Source organism: Mauremys reevesii, linkage group 1 (assembly GCF_016161935.1).
Source record: "Mauremys reevesii isolate NIE-2019 linkage group 1, ASM1616193v1, whole genome shotgun sequence".
NCBI classification, from domain to species: Eukaryota; Metazoa; Chordata; order Testudines; family Geoemydidae; genus Mauremys; species Mauremys reevesii.
This window is the reverse complement of record NC_052623.1, coordinates 269,663,519-269,679,225: the sequence shown is the minus strand read 5'-3', so window position 1 is coordinate 269,679,225 and position 15,707 is coordinate 269,663,519. Positions and strand designations below refer to the sequence as shown.

Here is a 15,707-nt window from a genome sequence, read left to right as displayed (position 1 = left end):
CTTTTCATGTTCTAGAATATATATTCTGCTTACTGTAATTTTCACTCCATGCATCTGATGAAGTGGGTTTTAGCCCACGAAAGCTTATGCCCAAATACATTTGTTAGTCTCTAAGGAGCCACAAGGACTCCTCATTGTTTTTGGTGATTTTACTTGTAACTAGATCTAGTGTTTAGTAAGTCTTTAAAGGAATAATACTGTGTAGTGTAATACATAGGATTTTTTTTTAGCAAAGTTGGGGTGATGGTCAGCTCTTTTCCTGGGAGATTGAAGAGGAGGTAGTGTTATATGATAGGAAAATTAATCTGTTCATCTGGAACTACCAAATCCTTGCTCCAGGCAAGTGAAATGTAATTGTTTCATGCTGAACTCACACTCATCAATGCACCTCAGCAGCATCTGATCTGAAACTGTAAACTCAAACTGGCATATGAAATGGATGAATGTCTGCTCAACCAGCCACTTTGGTGAATTTTCTTTTCTGGCTACCTTCAGCTAGTACCATTCTGCACTTCAGGAAGAGAACACATGGTTAATTACATATGTACATTGCCTGTCCCCTTTCCCTCCTCCCCCATCCACTTTGGAGTGCAGCTCCTTTAGGGAAAATGAATGGGAGTGGGATGAGAACAGTTTTAATTTTCAGCCTCCTGTCTGAGGTGCTGGTCTGTTAATGCTCTTGAGATTTTTAAGTGCAGGTTGGATTAGCAGTGTGTCCTTAAAGGATATAAATGACATGCATTCTTTATATGGGAGCCTTCTTTCTGCCATGATGTCATGTTTTTGGCAGTGAGAGACAATGGCAGTAACAGTAGTTCATCCTCTTCAGCCCCATTATTGATCCATATCAATTTATGTTTTGAGACAAACTTATGTTTTGATCACTTAGTTTGTCTTTGGAAATGATATCTTAAATTTGGTTATCTTCTATTTTGTATCCTAGATTCAGTTTTATATTTAAGAAATCAAAAGTAATGGATATAATCTGTATAATGCTCTTTTCTGTTGGGCTCTCTTCTGTGCTTCATACTATCATTACACCACCTCTGTAGTTCCAGGCATTGTCAGATTAATTAGTTAAATTTTTAAATAAATCTTTTAAAAATTAAGAATGGAATTAATTTATTAAAAATTAACATGCTCTTTAAAGCTTAGAAACTGAATTATGAGTTGCTTATTGGGGGTTTCCTTTTGGTCTGTTTGTAAAGTACTGTTATGTGCTGCCTCTCAGGTGGAATTCTAGTCCTGTTTCATTTAGTCTTGTTCATAGGCAAGCCTTCTCTTTCAGTTTGGTCCTCCTTTCGTAATAGGAAAGGCATGTAGATTCCTGTCCCATACCATTCAAATAATTGTGGTCCATGAAAACCATTTTGTCAGGAGACCTCAGGTGCACAATTAATCAGAGGGAGGAAACAAAACATATGAGGGGATTGTTTTGAACTGCATATAGAAGTCACATGCATTTGGCTTCTCTTCTTGGGCAGGCAAAGAGCAGGATAAGGAATGCATCACTTTGTAATCCGGATGTGTAGCATGTATTTGGTAGCCCAAAGTTGTCAAACCGCACTTAAAAAATCACCACATTGGTGGTTTACTTGAATTTTTGATAAGGTGAATTTTTAGGTGTTTATTGAACATAGGACTGGGAGCCAGGTGCTCCAGACTTCTGGTCCTGGCTCTGTCACTAACAACCTTTATGGAATTGGGAAAATTATTTAACCTCTAATTCTCCGTTTCATTAAATGGAGAATTCTTTCTCTCCTATTGTCTGTTAAAGATGAATGCTTGTAAAGTGCCTGAAAGATGAAAATCATTATGCAAGTATTATTTTATTATGGACTGAGACCTAATACCAGTGTGGTTTTGGCCACCGAATAAACAGTTCACTCTTTTTCTTATTGACTAAAAGTATTCCTTTTCTGTCATGACTCTTGGTCTCCCATGTTTTCTTCCTCTGCTATGCACAATCCAAAGGGGACTCAATTTTCTGTAACATAATAAGAACAGTTCCTAATCTGTTAAGAATAAATAAATTCCAGGGATGTAGTATTAGTGGAGAGATTTCCCACAGCAGGAGCCAGTGTGAGCGTCAGTATAACAAACTATTTGTCTTGTGCCCTATTAGTGCATTGACCCAAAGATAGTCTGTGTATATTATGTATGTTAGAATATGACCGAGAATAGTAGCTGTATAAGAGGGTGAAGACTCTAATTCTGGTAGTCTGCCAGAATTCAAGTTGGTTTATATGCACCATTTGCTGACTTGCTTGGGACTGATTGCCTTAATTTTCCTAACCCACTTTATATAAATGCAAACCAGGAGGGTTTGTTTTCTTTAGAAATGTTGGGATAAAATCTCATTCCTACACAGATGTGTAACAGATTGTAATCTCTTCAGTGGCACCGTTTTTAAAATCTCCAGCAGCTCCATTTTCTAATTTAGTTTATAAAAGCAGCAAGTAAGGATTAGATTTGCATCTGAGAGCAATGGGAAAGAATTTATAAAGTGGCTAAGCTTACTGCAGGTACATGGAACCCTGGGCTGTGCCCCCAGAAGTCTGTTCCACACACACATCAGTGCCTGTGTGAGCACAACAGCTTGAGTGTTATTTTGAGGTGTCTGCTCTCACTTGAGCTGGACTAATTCAAGAGGAGTAACTTGAGTTTAGATAACTCAAGTTAACTCTGCAGTGAAAACATACCTAACTTGGGGTTCCTGCACTTTTGTGGCTGGAAGTAGAGGAGGAGGAGTATGTACTGAGTCCTTGTACTCTACCTTTTCAGGGGAGAAATAGAGAAACTGTTTTATGACTGTCCATCTGGTACTGATCACCAGTACAATTCTCTTAAAGGCTTTTTAAAAATATAGGTTCAATCTGAAAGGCAGTTTGGCTGCAGGAACAATTGGGTACAGAACCTCAGTTGCCACATTCAGATCAGAGACTTGTGCCAGTTGGTAAATTTCCATGCTGTTCAGCCACTCCCAAGTTCCAAGTCACCAGCGAAGGCAAATAACCCATTGTAATCACTGGAATAGCAGCAGTTTTGGCCTGAACATGTAAACAGTGGTGTATAAACATTTCCATTGGATGGAGAAGTTTATTAGCAAGATGATACTTCTGCATTTCTTAGCGATGATGACACTACTTTTTTCTTCAGGAAAACTTAGGTGGTAGAATTTTGCCTGCAGTGATTTCTTATAGTTAAAGGCAAAAAGGAGTAGAAAAGTACTTACTTTTTGATCATGTCCTGGTAGAGACAGGCAATAAAGCAATATAATTTAAAATATTTTCCATCAATAATTAACAGTTATCAGATTAATCTTTGCTCCGTGACTGAGACACTGAAAATCTCTTTCCATTGCTTCCTCTCTTTAGGCTCTTAAAATCAAAAAAGGACATGCCATATAATTCTGTTAAGTGTTACCCAGTGACCAAAAATTGACAGGCCAGCAGGAGTTATTTAGTTGAAAGGTCTTACCAGCTCCTCTCAATTTTCATGTGAGTGGAGTTGCTCTAGAGGTGACTTATGGTCTACTGGTAAAAGAAAAAGGGAGATATAAATTAAAGTAAATAAGAGTTATCAGTACAATATGTTGGAAACAAAAAAAAATCTCAGGAAATGCACACATACGAATGTTCTTCAGAGCTTTCCATTACCCAATTTTTAGGGCATAATCTCCATAAATGATATAAGGAAGTCTAGCAGAATCATTTTAGCAAATCAATAAATAACAAGGCTTTTTATGCAGCAAAGTGAGAGACTAAACTTTTTCTTCCATCATTCTCTACCTTTGTGTGTAGGAGACTTTCCAAGGTGTTTTGAGTCTTCAGGAATAATTTTTTTAGCCTTGCCTAGCCTAGGAAAAAGCATGTACATCCCCCACCTCCTTTGTCGGGTAGTAAATACAATCCCATGAATTTGGCAAAATCTTTTCTGAAAATCTTTTCTGAAAAGATGTTTTGACTTCTGATGTGTCCATTTTCATAAGCAGGCATTTTGTGTTGAATTTTAAATGGTCAGAAGTAGGTCTAAAAGTTAATAACTCACTGAGCTGAATTTAGTAAGGAGTGGGGGCCATCTTAGTTGATTTGGCTGGAAACTGGCAAGGCTGGACAGTGCTGCAGCATACCGAGTTCATGTGAAGAAGGATAGAAATATGTTTTTCACAGTGACAGTTCAAATTCTGTCAGAAGATCTTAAAATGGCAAGATCTTCAAGTTTAATATTTGCATCAGTTTAGATTAGTGTGGCAATAGTTTAACCAACTTGCAGTGTGCTGCCTCCAGAACAATGGTTGCCCAGGTAGAAGTGGAATTCTTTCTAACAAATTTATATTTTTGCAGTTGCCTTGGATATGTCTTTCCCTTCTCAGCTTTTAGGCAGTGGAGTGAGGTGTTTTTTTTTTGTTTTTTAAGTTTGGGCCTGTTTCGTAACTGTCCAAGCACCTAAGTGTGGGTCATGTGTATCTTCAGTTCTCTTGACCCTATCCTCCCGTCTGATGCTCATATTTTCTGTTGCACATCCCCAACATATTTTTCAGCCTTGCTTTGTTACTTCATAATGTCTCCAGGACTGTCAGGGCTGAAGCCTATACAGTGGGAAGCAGAGGCTGTTTTTTCCCAGAGATGATGTGATAATCTGCCACTGACTGCACTGATTTCCTCCACCTCTTTAGAGGGGTGCTGATGATGGTTTTTGTAGCCCTTACTATAAACAGAAATGTATTTTGGAGTAGAAAGCAGAGTAAAGTTTTGTATCTAAGGCTATGTCTGCACTACTGCGGAAAACTGACCTATAGTATGCAACTCCACCAACGTGAATAATGTAACTGGAGTCGACTTACCTTAGGTCAAGTTATCGTGGGGTCTATGCGAGAAACTCTCCCGTTGACTTACCTTACTCTTTTCGTTGGAGGTAGAGTAAAGGGGTTGACTGGAGAGCAATCTGCTGTCAATTTGGTGGGTCTTCAATAGACCTGCTAAATTGACCGCTGGTGGATCAATCTCAGAGCGTCAATCCTGGCTGTAGTGTAGATGTAGCCTGAGTCCTTCGTATGGCTACTCATCATTTTATTCAGAAAGTTATCTGTATGGAGGATGGATGTAAGTGAGGAGAGCCCACAGTTAGTGGTTGGAAACCTGTTTCCATCCTTGCTGTCTTCTCGTTAAGATAACAGGCTTTAAGGAGGATCTGAAATAATGACTAACTTTAGTTTCTAGTCCACCTTAGTTAGTGCTTCTGGCATATGTTCATATTCAGGCTATGGCACCAAGCAGAAATAGGGGTTTTTAATGCTACATGTTTAACTCAACATCACATGTAAGGTTTCAAGAAAAAGTCTGCAGAAATCTAAGATTCCTGTTGCAACCTTGGCAAAGTCATGGCAAGTATGCTGCCTTTTCTTACCCATCCAAACAGAAGAGAGGACAACATAAGAAATAAACTAGTCATAATGTTCTCCCAGATTCCTCATTTTGTGTTTAGGGCTGGGCTGGTTGGGGGAGGGGCAGTTTATGTACTGAATATTGTTGGCACTCGAGGTCTCAAGACAGTGTGTTCCTTGGAACTGAAAGATCAACCAAACTGAACTAGAAGTGCTACCTTGGCAGTGCTAAGAGTGCAACTGCCAAAATGGTAGGTGGTATTTACCTGTTGCAGTCCTACTTTTGTCATTGTGTGTACCAAAATACTTAAAGCTAGTGACAAAAAACCCTCTGGGAGGAACTCTGTCTCATGCTGAAACAGAATGTGGGCTGTTTTGTGTATGAAGAGCCTTGAATTTGTGTTTTGTTTTTTTTTTTTTTTCCCCTTTTCAGTGATCAGAGGGGCTGCTGGCATGGAACCAAACTGTGTGTGTTTGTGGGAACTGTAAGCAAGGTATGTATAAATGTATTTCCCCTTTGGAGAGGGCAGTCTCATACCTTTGTTTTCAAACCCTATTTGCTCTTTTGTAGTGTATCTTTAAATTTACCGTTGCCTTGTTGTCACTATCCGTGATGGTCACTGTCATTGCCCTACTCCACTGAAGATGGAATTTTGGAAACCCCTATAGAGACCTGACAGCTTCCCAGAAGAGAGAAAAACACAGGACACATCTATACTAGTACCATTGCAAGTGTAAACAGACGTTGACGTGCTGTTGTAGTTGCATCCAACACTGAGTGCATCCATGTAGAAGCATTTTCTAGTCATAAGAAAGTTAGAGTTGGCTTGAATCTTGCTGAAGAGCCCAGTTTGTATTATTTTGTAGAAACAACCTTGTTTCTACCCATACTACCTCAGCTGCTGGTCTCAGTACAGAGAAGTGTGTTAAATACAGTATGTTCATATGGGATGTTTTCCTGTACTGAGACTGTTCTATACAAGTTCTTATACCATGCTTGTATCTGAACGCTTTTATGGTAGGTAGGCTGGCTCACTCAGTTATACACAGACAGGCGATTCTGTCTAAACAGAAGAATTGTCATGTTAGAACTCAGTTATGGCCTGGCAATTGTGATATAAACCTGCCCAAAAGAAGGGATGATACAGGGTAGACCTCAGGATCAGGAGCCATGTGTTAAACAATCATTTTTGGCCATAGGCTAAATATAGTCACCTGTATCTGTTACAGACTGGTTACTAATTTGGTAAAAGTTTGCTGTAATGGAGTCCAAAGAGACAGAAAAGCATTAGTTCAATTCTAGTAGCACTGACAGAGAGGCTGTAAAGCCAGGCTTAAGGTTTGTTTTAGATTTTTCCAATGTACTGGTTCTGTTCAGCATTACTCCTTTTTTTTCAAGGGGGGGGCCTATTTGACTGTAGTGGAGGCTGAATCCTTTACCACAGAACTGGTAAAGCATGGGCAACACCAGTGCAAACTTCTCCCACATTATTTATTACCCATTTATTCTCCACCAGTGTGCCTTAGGTCTCAAGTGATAGGGCCACATTTAGGGATGAGAAGAATAAATTTCTCTACCTATTCTGTCCTTAATACCTTTGGCTAACAAACCAGTCATCTTGGGTAGAATGTTAATATGTTCTAAAGCAGTGGTGGGCAGCCCGTGGGACGCACGTGGCCCATCAGGGTAACCAGCTGGCAGGCTGCGAGACAGTTTGTTTACATTGTCTGTCCGCAGGCATGGCTGCCCGCAGCTCCCAGTGGCCGTGGTTTGCCATTCCTGGCCAATGGAAGCTGCGGCCTGCATGTCCCTGTGGGCTGCGCTGCTTCCCGCAGCTCCTGTTGGCCGAGAACAGCGAACCACAGCCATTGGGAGCTGCGGGCGGCCGTGCCTGCGGACAGTCAATGTAAACAAACTGTCTCATGGCCTGCCAGTGGATTACCCTAACGGGCCGCAGGTTGCCCACCACTGTTCTAAAGTATACCAGGATCATTGCTGCAGATGAAACTGCCTAGATTTTTGCAACAGCTGGAAATCCATAGGTTGATGTAGGCAGGTGTCGCAATGAAAATAAAGGGAGTAAAAGATCTTGGATAATTTGATATCCTCTGCTGGCCTTGACATTGAAATGGATGTCATGTTAGTATTCAGAGAGCTGAAAACCACATTGAAGAAACTGGGATTCCAAATTGGGGACCATTGAGGAGGAAGGTAGGGAAGTTAAACTCAGATTGGTGTAATTCTGGGGAATTCAGAGCATGTGAAATTCTCATGATTGGAGAGGGTGAATGGGCCTAGAAAACTTCTGGCAGTCTCTGCTCATGACCCACACAGATGGGTTAGTCTGATAAGAGGGGGGGGGGAAAACACTTCAGGGACTATACCTCTTCAGTACCTGTAAATTAGTTTTCCTCCAAATCCCCTGCTTTCCACAATAAAGGTCTTTGTATTAATAACTCTAATGGCTTTTGAACTGCTGGATCAACTTCACTAGCCTATGTGAATAAAATAAAACCGACCCTTTGCTCTGCTCTTGGATGGTAGTGGTTGCTCTAGAGTGCCAGAGGAAATTACTTTATACTGTGGGTGAAACCTTTAAAGGAATATTGCACAAAGTGGACAGTAAATTGTACACAAACAATATTTGGGGAGGGTATAAATGGGATTAGATGCTCATTTGGTGACTTTTACCAGTTCAAGGCTTAATAGATTGCTGCTCTTGAAATTGGAAGGAATTCTTCCCCTCTCACCCACTGCAGGGCTTTAGTACAGATTTTGATGGGAAAAGGGGGTTATTTTCATGTTTTTGAGCAGGATTAGTTTAGTAAATACCACACCATGAGTTTCCTAAAACTGTGACGAGTGACACTTCTGATACCCCAGTCCTTTGTATTTTTTGTTTTTATGCACACCCAGACTTCCGTTGCAATGTTCAAAGAGTTTGAAAGCCACAGGACGCCTCTTATAAGCATTGGATTATGAAATATATTTGAAAATATTTAGGATTCTGGTCTGTATTTCTGAACCTGCTATTCATGTATTCAAGAAATAAAGGTAATTTGATAATGATTTTTATGAGCTTTTGTTTAAACCTGGACTGAGTAAAATGAATTTTTTTTGAGGAAAATATCTATAGAGCATTAGAAATATGGTCCTGGATGAGAGTGGGTTTTTTAAGGCTAATGGGGGAATTGCCTTTATCTACATGGATTTATCAGTCATTGTACAGCTGATGCTATTTTCGATGTAATTACACAGACATGCTCATTCTTGCTCCTTCTTCTAAGCCCTAACAAACAGCTGTTCAGACCTTTAGTCTGATAAGATTTCTTGCTATTTCCTTGCTGGCCCCAACATGTTTTGTTTTGGATCTTATATTGGCAGATTTGCTCAAGGCAACAGTGAAAAGATTTCAGGTGATCTTCAAAGATGGCCTGTCCCCTACTCGTTAAGGTAATTGGGGCAGGATACAGTTGTGGCACCACACCCATCTGTCCCTTTAAATTTTCTGTTTTCTGTCTGCATGTGTTGCAAGAATGTTCTTTTTTTATTTTTAAATGAAGGCCTGGAGGATGGTGACTCAAGGAATCAGGGATGGGATAAACACAACCTTTCACCTTGGAGTCACTGGTTCTAATCCAGCCTTGGTTGATAGTAACTGAAAATGATTCATTTGCTTTTGTGAAATGAGTTGATCACAGTCCAGTTCCCAGAGGACCAGTGTCTGAATTTTATATTTACATATAATAATAAAAAAATTGCGCTAATTAATGGATCATGTCATGGGCATTCTCAGCAGGAGCAGCTGAACTCATTTACCTTAAGGTGATTTCCCCCAGGTTAGAACTGATGCACACTGTCAAGATGTGGAGTTTGTGAGGAGCTTGCACTACTGCTGCCTGTGCTATAGTATAGACAGCTATGGTGTCAGTCTTCAGGCCAAACAGCCAGGATCTAAATTTACTGGAAAAATAGTTCTGCCTCCATGTGCTTCCTACTTGCAACCTAAGTGGGAGTATACTGAATACCTTTCTTAATATATCCCTTGTGGAGGTAACTTCCTTCATATCCAGAGATAAAAGGAAAGACTGAGAATTGCTTCATTCCTGCAGAACCTCTTACTGGGCAAGCCATGAATTGACATTGACTTAGTATGGCTAGTATGAAGTGAAGTGGAAGGAGGCATATTGAAAGGAGTGAGCGAGCTAGCAAATTAACATTATCCAATCCCTCTGCAATAGTCTTGTATCTGATTTGTTTAAGGCTGTGGTCTCCAACTTTTTTACACCCAAGATCACTTTTTGAATTTAAGGGCAACCCAGGATCTACCCCACCCCTTCCCCAAAGCCCTGCCCCACTCACTCCATCCCCCCCTTTCTCAGTCACTCGCTTTCCCCCACTCTCTCTCACTTTCACTGAGCTGGGGTCGGGGGTTGGGGTTCGGGAGGGGGTGCAGGCTTCTCGCATTGCCCCTCTCTGCAAACGCTGCCCCCACAACTCCTATTGGCCACAGGGAGCCAATGGGAGCTGTGGAGGCAGTGCTTGAGGGCAGGAGCAGCGTGTGGAGGGTGACCCTTGTCCCCCCTGCCGCAGGGTTCACTGGCCACTTCTGGGAGCGGTGTGGGCCCTGGGCAGGCAGGGAGCCTGCCTTAGCGGCAGCGCTGCTGCACCGCTAGAGATTGCGATCGACTGGGAGATCCTTTAGGATTGACCAGTCGATTGCGATCGACCAGTTAGTGACCACTGGTTTAAGGGATGCTGTCTCTGAGTTTGAAATTCAGAATTTGTTGTTCACCACAAAAAGTCCCATCAGGATTTTCTTGGAGACAATTTGTATATTTAATTGTTTTAATGGTCTGAAGGAGAAAGCAGTGTTTTGGGGCTAACAAATCTTGGAAACCAGGATTTGGTTTCACTCAAATGCATATGCATATATCTGTCTTCAAGCAGCTTCAGAGCAAGGGAGGGTATTTTTTCCAAGAAACAGTCAGGAACTGGGACAGTTAGCTCTGAAAGATACCACAGTATGTCTTTAGAAAAACTCTTCACTAAAGGCATTTGTGTATAGTGCACATTGGGGAGGCAAGAAGGAACAAAAATGTTGCTTCCCACCCAACTTTCTTAACCAAAGAGTATTTCCTTACTTCTGTCTCTCTCATTTTTGGAATTGAGGAACTGATTGTGTTAAATTCCTATAATATACTCTTGCTCTGTGTTTTTGTGTAAACATCATGTTCTTCTGTGGCTGGGATTCCAGTGGTGTCTGAACAAGCCTGTGCTTCCTTACAGAGTGCACATATGATCTTTGCAGGGCCAGCTTTAGGCCTATTCACCCAATTCCCTGGAATTGGGCCCCGCGCCAGCGCCTTTTTTAAATTTTTACTCACCCAGTCGTGCTCCGGGTCTTCGGCGGCATTTCGGCGGCAGGCCCTTGAGTGCCACCGAAGACCGGGAGCGAGTGAAGGACCCGCTGCCGAAGACCTGGAGCGCTGCTGGGTGAGTACGAATCGGGCACCGCACTTGCTAAAGCCGGCCCTGGATCTTTGTTTTATAACTGCTTCCTGGTGTTTTACTTTGTAACTATGATTATCCGAAGTCCTGAACAATCTGGCACAAGACTGTGTAGGTAGAGAAATCTAAGTGATCAGATATTCAATGGCAGTTGCTTATGGAATTTGTATAATTTTTCCAAAACCTTTTAGATTCTGTGGCTCAGTCCACCCTTCCCTTTGCCGCAGCAGCCTTCAGCTTCACCAGTTTCTTTGCTCCTTTGTGGCTTTGACAGCCATTAGCCAGTTAATTATCAATGTAAGTACAATTTTTTAATGGGGAAGGGGACACAGACATTTCAGAACTCAGTAGTGCAGCAGCTGAGTAACCATAGGCCAGTACATTTACTATGATTAGACACTGATATTTGTGGATAATAAGCAGAACACACATGAGATTGTATTTAGCAGCATCTCAATTTAACATATTGCTGATGCTGCCATCTGCTTCAGATTTCCCTTCTCCTGGATTATTCTGCTGAGTTGTGATGACCTGGAGGCACTGATGCCTCTGGGCACAACATGACTCTCTCTCTTCCTTCTCTGTTCATTCATCTCAAAGCCTGATCCACTGAAAGCCACTCTGATCCAAGATTACCTCTTCTTTTGGCTGGCTGATCACAGCTGGCACAATCATTTAACAAAAGGGTGTTCTTAAGTTTTTTTTTTTTTTAAAAAGTGACTACTTCGTCCTAAAATAGCCTAGCTGAACATGCATGCTGTTGCTGTTAGCTGCTCCAGGTTGCTTAGCAATTCTTAAATTGGTTGAAATTGCTATTACCCTGGCAACACTGCAAATGCAAACAGATTTCAAGGAGAGAAGAATGGGAAATGCTGTTCATAGCAGTGTTGTCACTTGACTGGGAAAACATGTGGTGGGATTTTCCTCTTTCTTTCTCTTTCCCCTCCCCCCATATTTAAATCTGTTTTGTCCTGGAGGGTTTCTGTTAGTATTTACTGGCATTTCGTATTGGGGAAGTTATTGCTGGTTTTTTGATTAATTAAAATATTCATTGTTAAGGGCTGAATTCCTTCCCTACTATGTGAAACTCTCACTGAAACCCGTGGGAGGTACATGCATTGAGCATCTACAGCACTGGGACTATGTATTTGACTAGAGAGACTGTAGGAACACTTGATCTCTCTCCCACCTCCCTGGCAAGTAGTTGACTTCTCTCTGGCAGTATGTTAGTCTCCAGCAAGTTTATCAAAAAATATTATTGATATCTATGTAACGATCCTAAATCTTGAAATTTGTTTGTGTAGCCTATAGTAGAGGCTAAGTCTCTTTTGAATTTAGAATGGTCTGATGCATTCAAAACCCAGGAGAAAATGGGGCATAATTAATGCCTGGGGGGAGAGGAGTGTCTTATTTCTCAGGTTTCAGAGTAGCAGCCGTCTTAGTCTTTATCCGCAAAAAGAACAAGAGTACTTGTGGCACCTTAGAGACTAACACATTTATTTGAGCATAAGCTTTCATGGGGTAAAACCCACTTCATCGGATGCATGAAGTGGAAAATACAGTAGGAAGATATATATATATATACAGAAAACATGAAACAGTGGGTGTTACCATACACACTATAATGAGAGTGATCAGTTAAGGTGAGCTATTACTAGCAGGAGAGAGAAACTTTTTTTTGACTGCTGGAAATGGGCCATTTTGATTACCACTACAAAAAAATTTTCTCTCCTGCTGGTAATAGCTCACCTTAGCTGATCACTCTCATTATAGTGTGTATGGCAACACCCATTGTTTCATTGTTTGTGTGTGTATAATAATCTTCCTCATGATATAGTATATTTGTGTCTGTGCAAAATACTCTTATTTTTTTAAAAAGAGTGATAGCACAACAAACATTTTAAGTATTTAATTATCTTCTAAATATTAATGTGTGTAACTTACAGCTCACTGTAAAATGTCATTCTTGTGCATGTGGCATGACGGATTGCAATATCGGAAGCCTACTGAAAAGATCAAGCTTCTGACTACAGAAGTCAAGTTTCAGCATCTTTCACATACAGCATTTGAAGCACCATACCAAATTCTGTCAAGCAAAACTAACTTTTAACAAAACACCACACCTGCTTCTTCCCTAGGTGATGGTTGAATCTCAGCAGTCTTTGCATCCTAGTATTCACAAAATATCTGAGACTTATAGGGACAGAATGACATCTGGGGCACTCATGATGCATTGAGCCAGGGTTGCTGCATTTGTGTCAGACTGCTGTTTTTCCTTTGCGGTTACCGTTTGTAAAGTGGTCCACAATATGGAACAGAACCTCTCTCCCCCCCCCCCCCCCAAAAAAGGGAGACACCCTGTATAAGAATTAAATACAATGCAGACAGATTTAGAGTAATCTTTGCCCTCATTGCTCATATCCGTTTGAAAGTAACACTTATGTTTCTGTTAGAGGAAGTGTACTTAGGAAGGCGTAGGCATAGTCTGACTAAAGTGTGATGTAAAACCAAATACTTCATATTGCAGCAGACTTGTTTCATTTCACTAGAGTCTTGTCAGAACAAGTACTGATTTCCTTTGACTTCTTCCTAGTTTTTTCTTCTTCTACCTCCTTCCCCTTGCTTGTCTTGATTAGACCATGAGCTGGGATCCTAGGGATGAATATATGACAACGTATCTGAAATAACTCAGTATGCAGCGTGCCACCAGTTCTCAATACTTGTTAGTGCATGTGCTGTATTTGCAGTGTTGTAGCCATGTTGGTCCAAAGATAGGAGAGAGACAAGGTGGACAAGTTACTGAGCATTCTTCTGAGAAAAAGTTACTACCACTTAGCACTTTGGTGTTAGTTTTCAAAGTGCTCTGCAAACATTAATCATCTCTGAGATGGGGAAAGAAAAGGGAAATGGAAGCAAAGTAATTGAAGCCTTGCCTACAAAAGGGGAATGGGAAAACAGTTTGAACCAATTTCAAACTGTTTCAAGTTAACAGTTTATGTGCTGGCCATTTGGGTCAATATACATGCCAAGAGTGGAGGAAGGCTGTGGAAATCTTCAACTAAAAAAGTTACTGTTCGATCAAGAAAAAAAGTTCTGCACCAGATTTAGGCTTTTACTCTATTTGGAGGGTTTTCTAGACTATATAGGGATTTCCTGATGATTTTACCTTTTCTTCATAGCTAGCTCACAACTCTTTAAAATGGAAGTTTAGCTTCTGAAAAGCCTTCAGATTGAAGCACAGCCGAAGTAGTGCAGGGCTGGAAACAGTGCTAAGGAGCAGGACACTGCCATCCCCATCAACTGAATGTGAATGTCCAGCGTAATTGCAATTACCATGTAAATATTGATGTTCGTAACCATTTTACTGATGATTCTCATATGGAAGCCAGCCAGTCATTCAGTGTGCTCCAGTCTGTGGAGCTGGATATACTACTACTTGGGTCTTGGATGCTCCAGTCTTTTGAAAGGGAGTTGCATGAAAGTACAGCTGTGAGTTTTAAATATTCACATTTAATCTGATTCTGTTAATTATTTGGATAATTGAGGCTCTTAATCTTGTCCTTTACATTGCTATTGCTCAGAGATTAAAGAGGAAAACTCCTCAGTTTGTTTACTCTGTGTAGTTGACAACACTTTAAAAAATTGTTTTCTCCATAGTAATCTTTTCACTGTTTTACATGGATTTTTTGCATAATGGGGGAAGATGGCAACTTTTCAGGTGTGAAAATGTGTGTGTAGAAGCAGGCAGATGGACACATGCATGTAGTCCCTGAAATGACTTTACTCATTTTAAGAAACTGACTAGATTTCAAGTTGATAATTAACCTTTTAAGACAATATATTGCTATAAAACAAGGAGATCCCTTAAAAAGAGATCAGCAGGGAAGCTGAGTAAATGTGACTAGCTGGAAGATTAGAAAAGGTAAGCAGAATCCAACTTGTGAAGTGTGGGAATTTGAATTACCAATAGGTTGAGGATGCTGACCTTGTAGGTGGGTAGAGAGCAAGAGGAGAGTGACCATGCTCAGTAGCATGGCTAGCAAGCAGACTCAGCAATGATTGTGTTGAGGAGAAGAAAATGCCGTGTGAGTTTTTAATCCAGTGGGTGTACTGGGTTTGAATGACTAGTGTTGGGTTTGAATTGAACTCAGTTGAAAATGAATTCTAACAAAGATCTAGAAATAACATTGGGTTTAAATGTAGAGACACCATCTTCAGCAAGGGAGATGGGATAGTTCACTGTATAATAAGTACCAAACTTGTGTTCTCTGTCCCTTCAGCAGGTTGCCATCACGAAAGCCAAAGTGGATTTCTCCGGTGTGGTGTGCCTGCCCCCTTCCGTCATTGCTGGAAATGGGCTGGACGGAGGAGGGGCTGGCGAAAATGATGATGAACCGGTGTTGGTGTCGCTTTCTGCGGCGCCAAGTCCCCAGAGCGAAGCTGTTGCCAATGAGCTGCAGGAGCTCTCCCTGCAGCCCGAGTTGACCCTGAATCTTCACCGTGGCCGAAACCCCAATCTCCCTCCGCTAAGTGAGAGGAAGAATGGTAAGTGGCACAGTTCTCTGTGATGTCCTTGTTCCTGGTAACCAAGCATCAGCAGATACAGCAAGTTGACATGGCACATGCTTTGAATACAGTGCCACTTACATTTATAATACATAATTAATATGAACAGTTTGTAATCCAGAGCAAGTATAACTATGGGAAACTGATGCAGAGCAGAAGAAGATTGGTGACTCGTGTTGGCTTTTGAAGTCCCAGAGGACTAACAATGAATGCTTGTGGGTTATTGGCCTGTGTAATTGGCAG

At 41.0% G+C, this 15,707-nt stretch overlaps 1 protein-coding gene across 2 annotated transcripts in view; it reads left to right on the top strand.

The window, feature by feature from the left end:
- The window catches only part of MRTFA (myocardin related transcription factor A), a 149,098-nt gene that overhangs the window by 1,318 nt on the left and 132,073 nt on the right, over window positions 1-15,707 (top strand). For both annotated transcript variants that reach the window (XM_039489400.1, XM_039489391.1), the window contains exons 2-3: window positions 5,820-5,880; window positions 15,179-15,443. In XM_039489400.1, coding sequence (XP_039345334.1) covers window positions 5,820-5,880; window positions 15,179-15,443 — 326 coding nt within the window. The remainder of the gene's footprint in view (window positions 1-5,819; window positions 5,881-15,178; window positions 15,444-15,707) is intronic.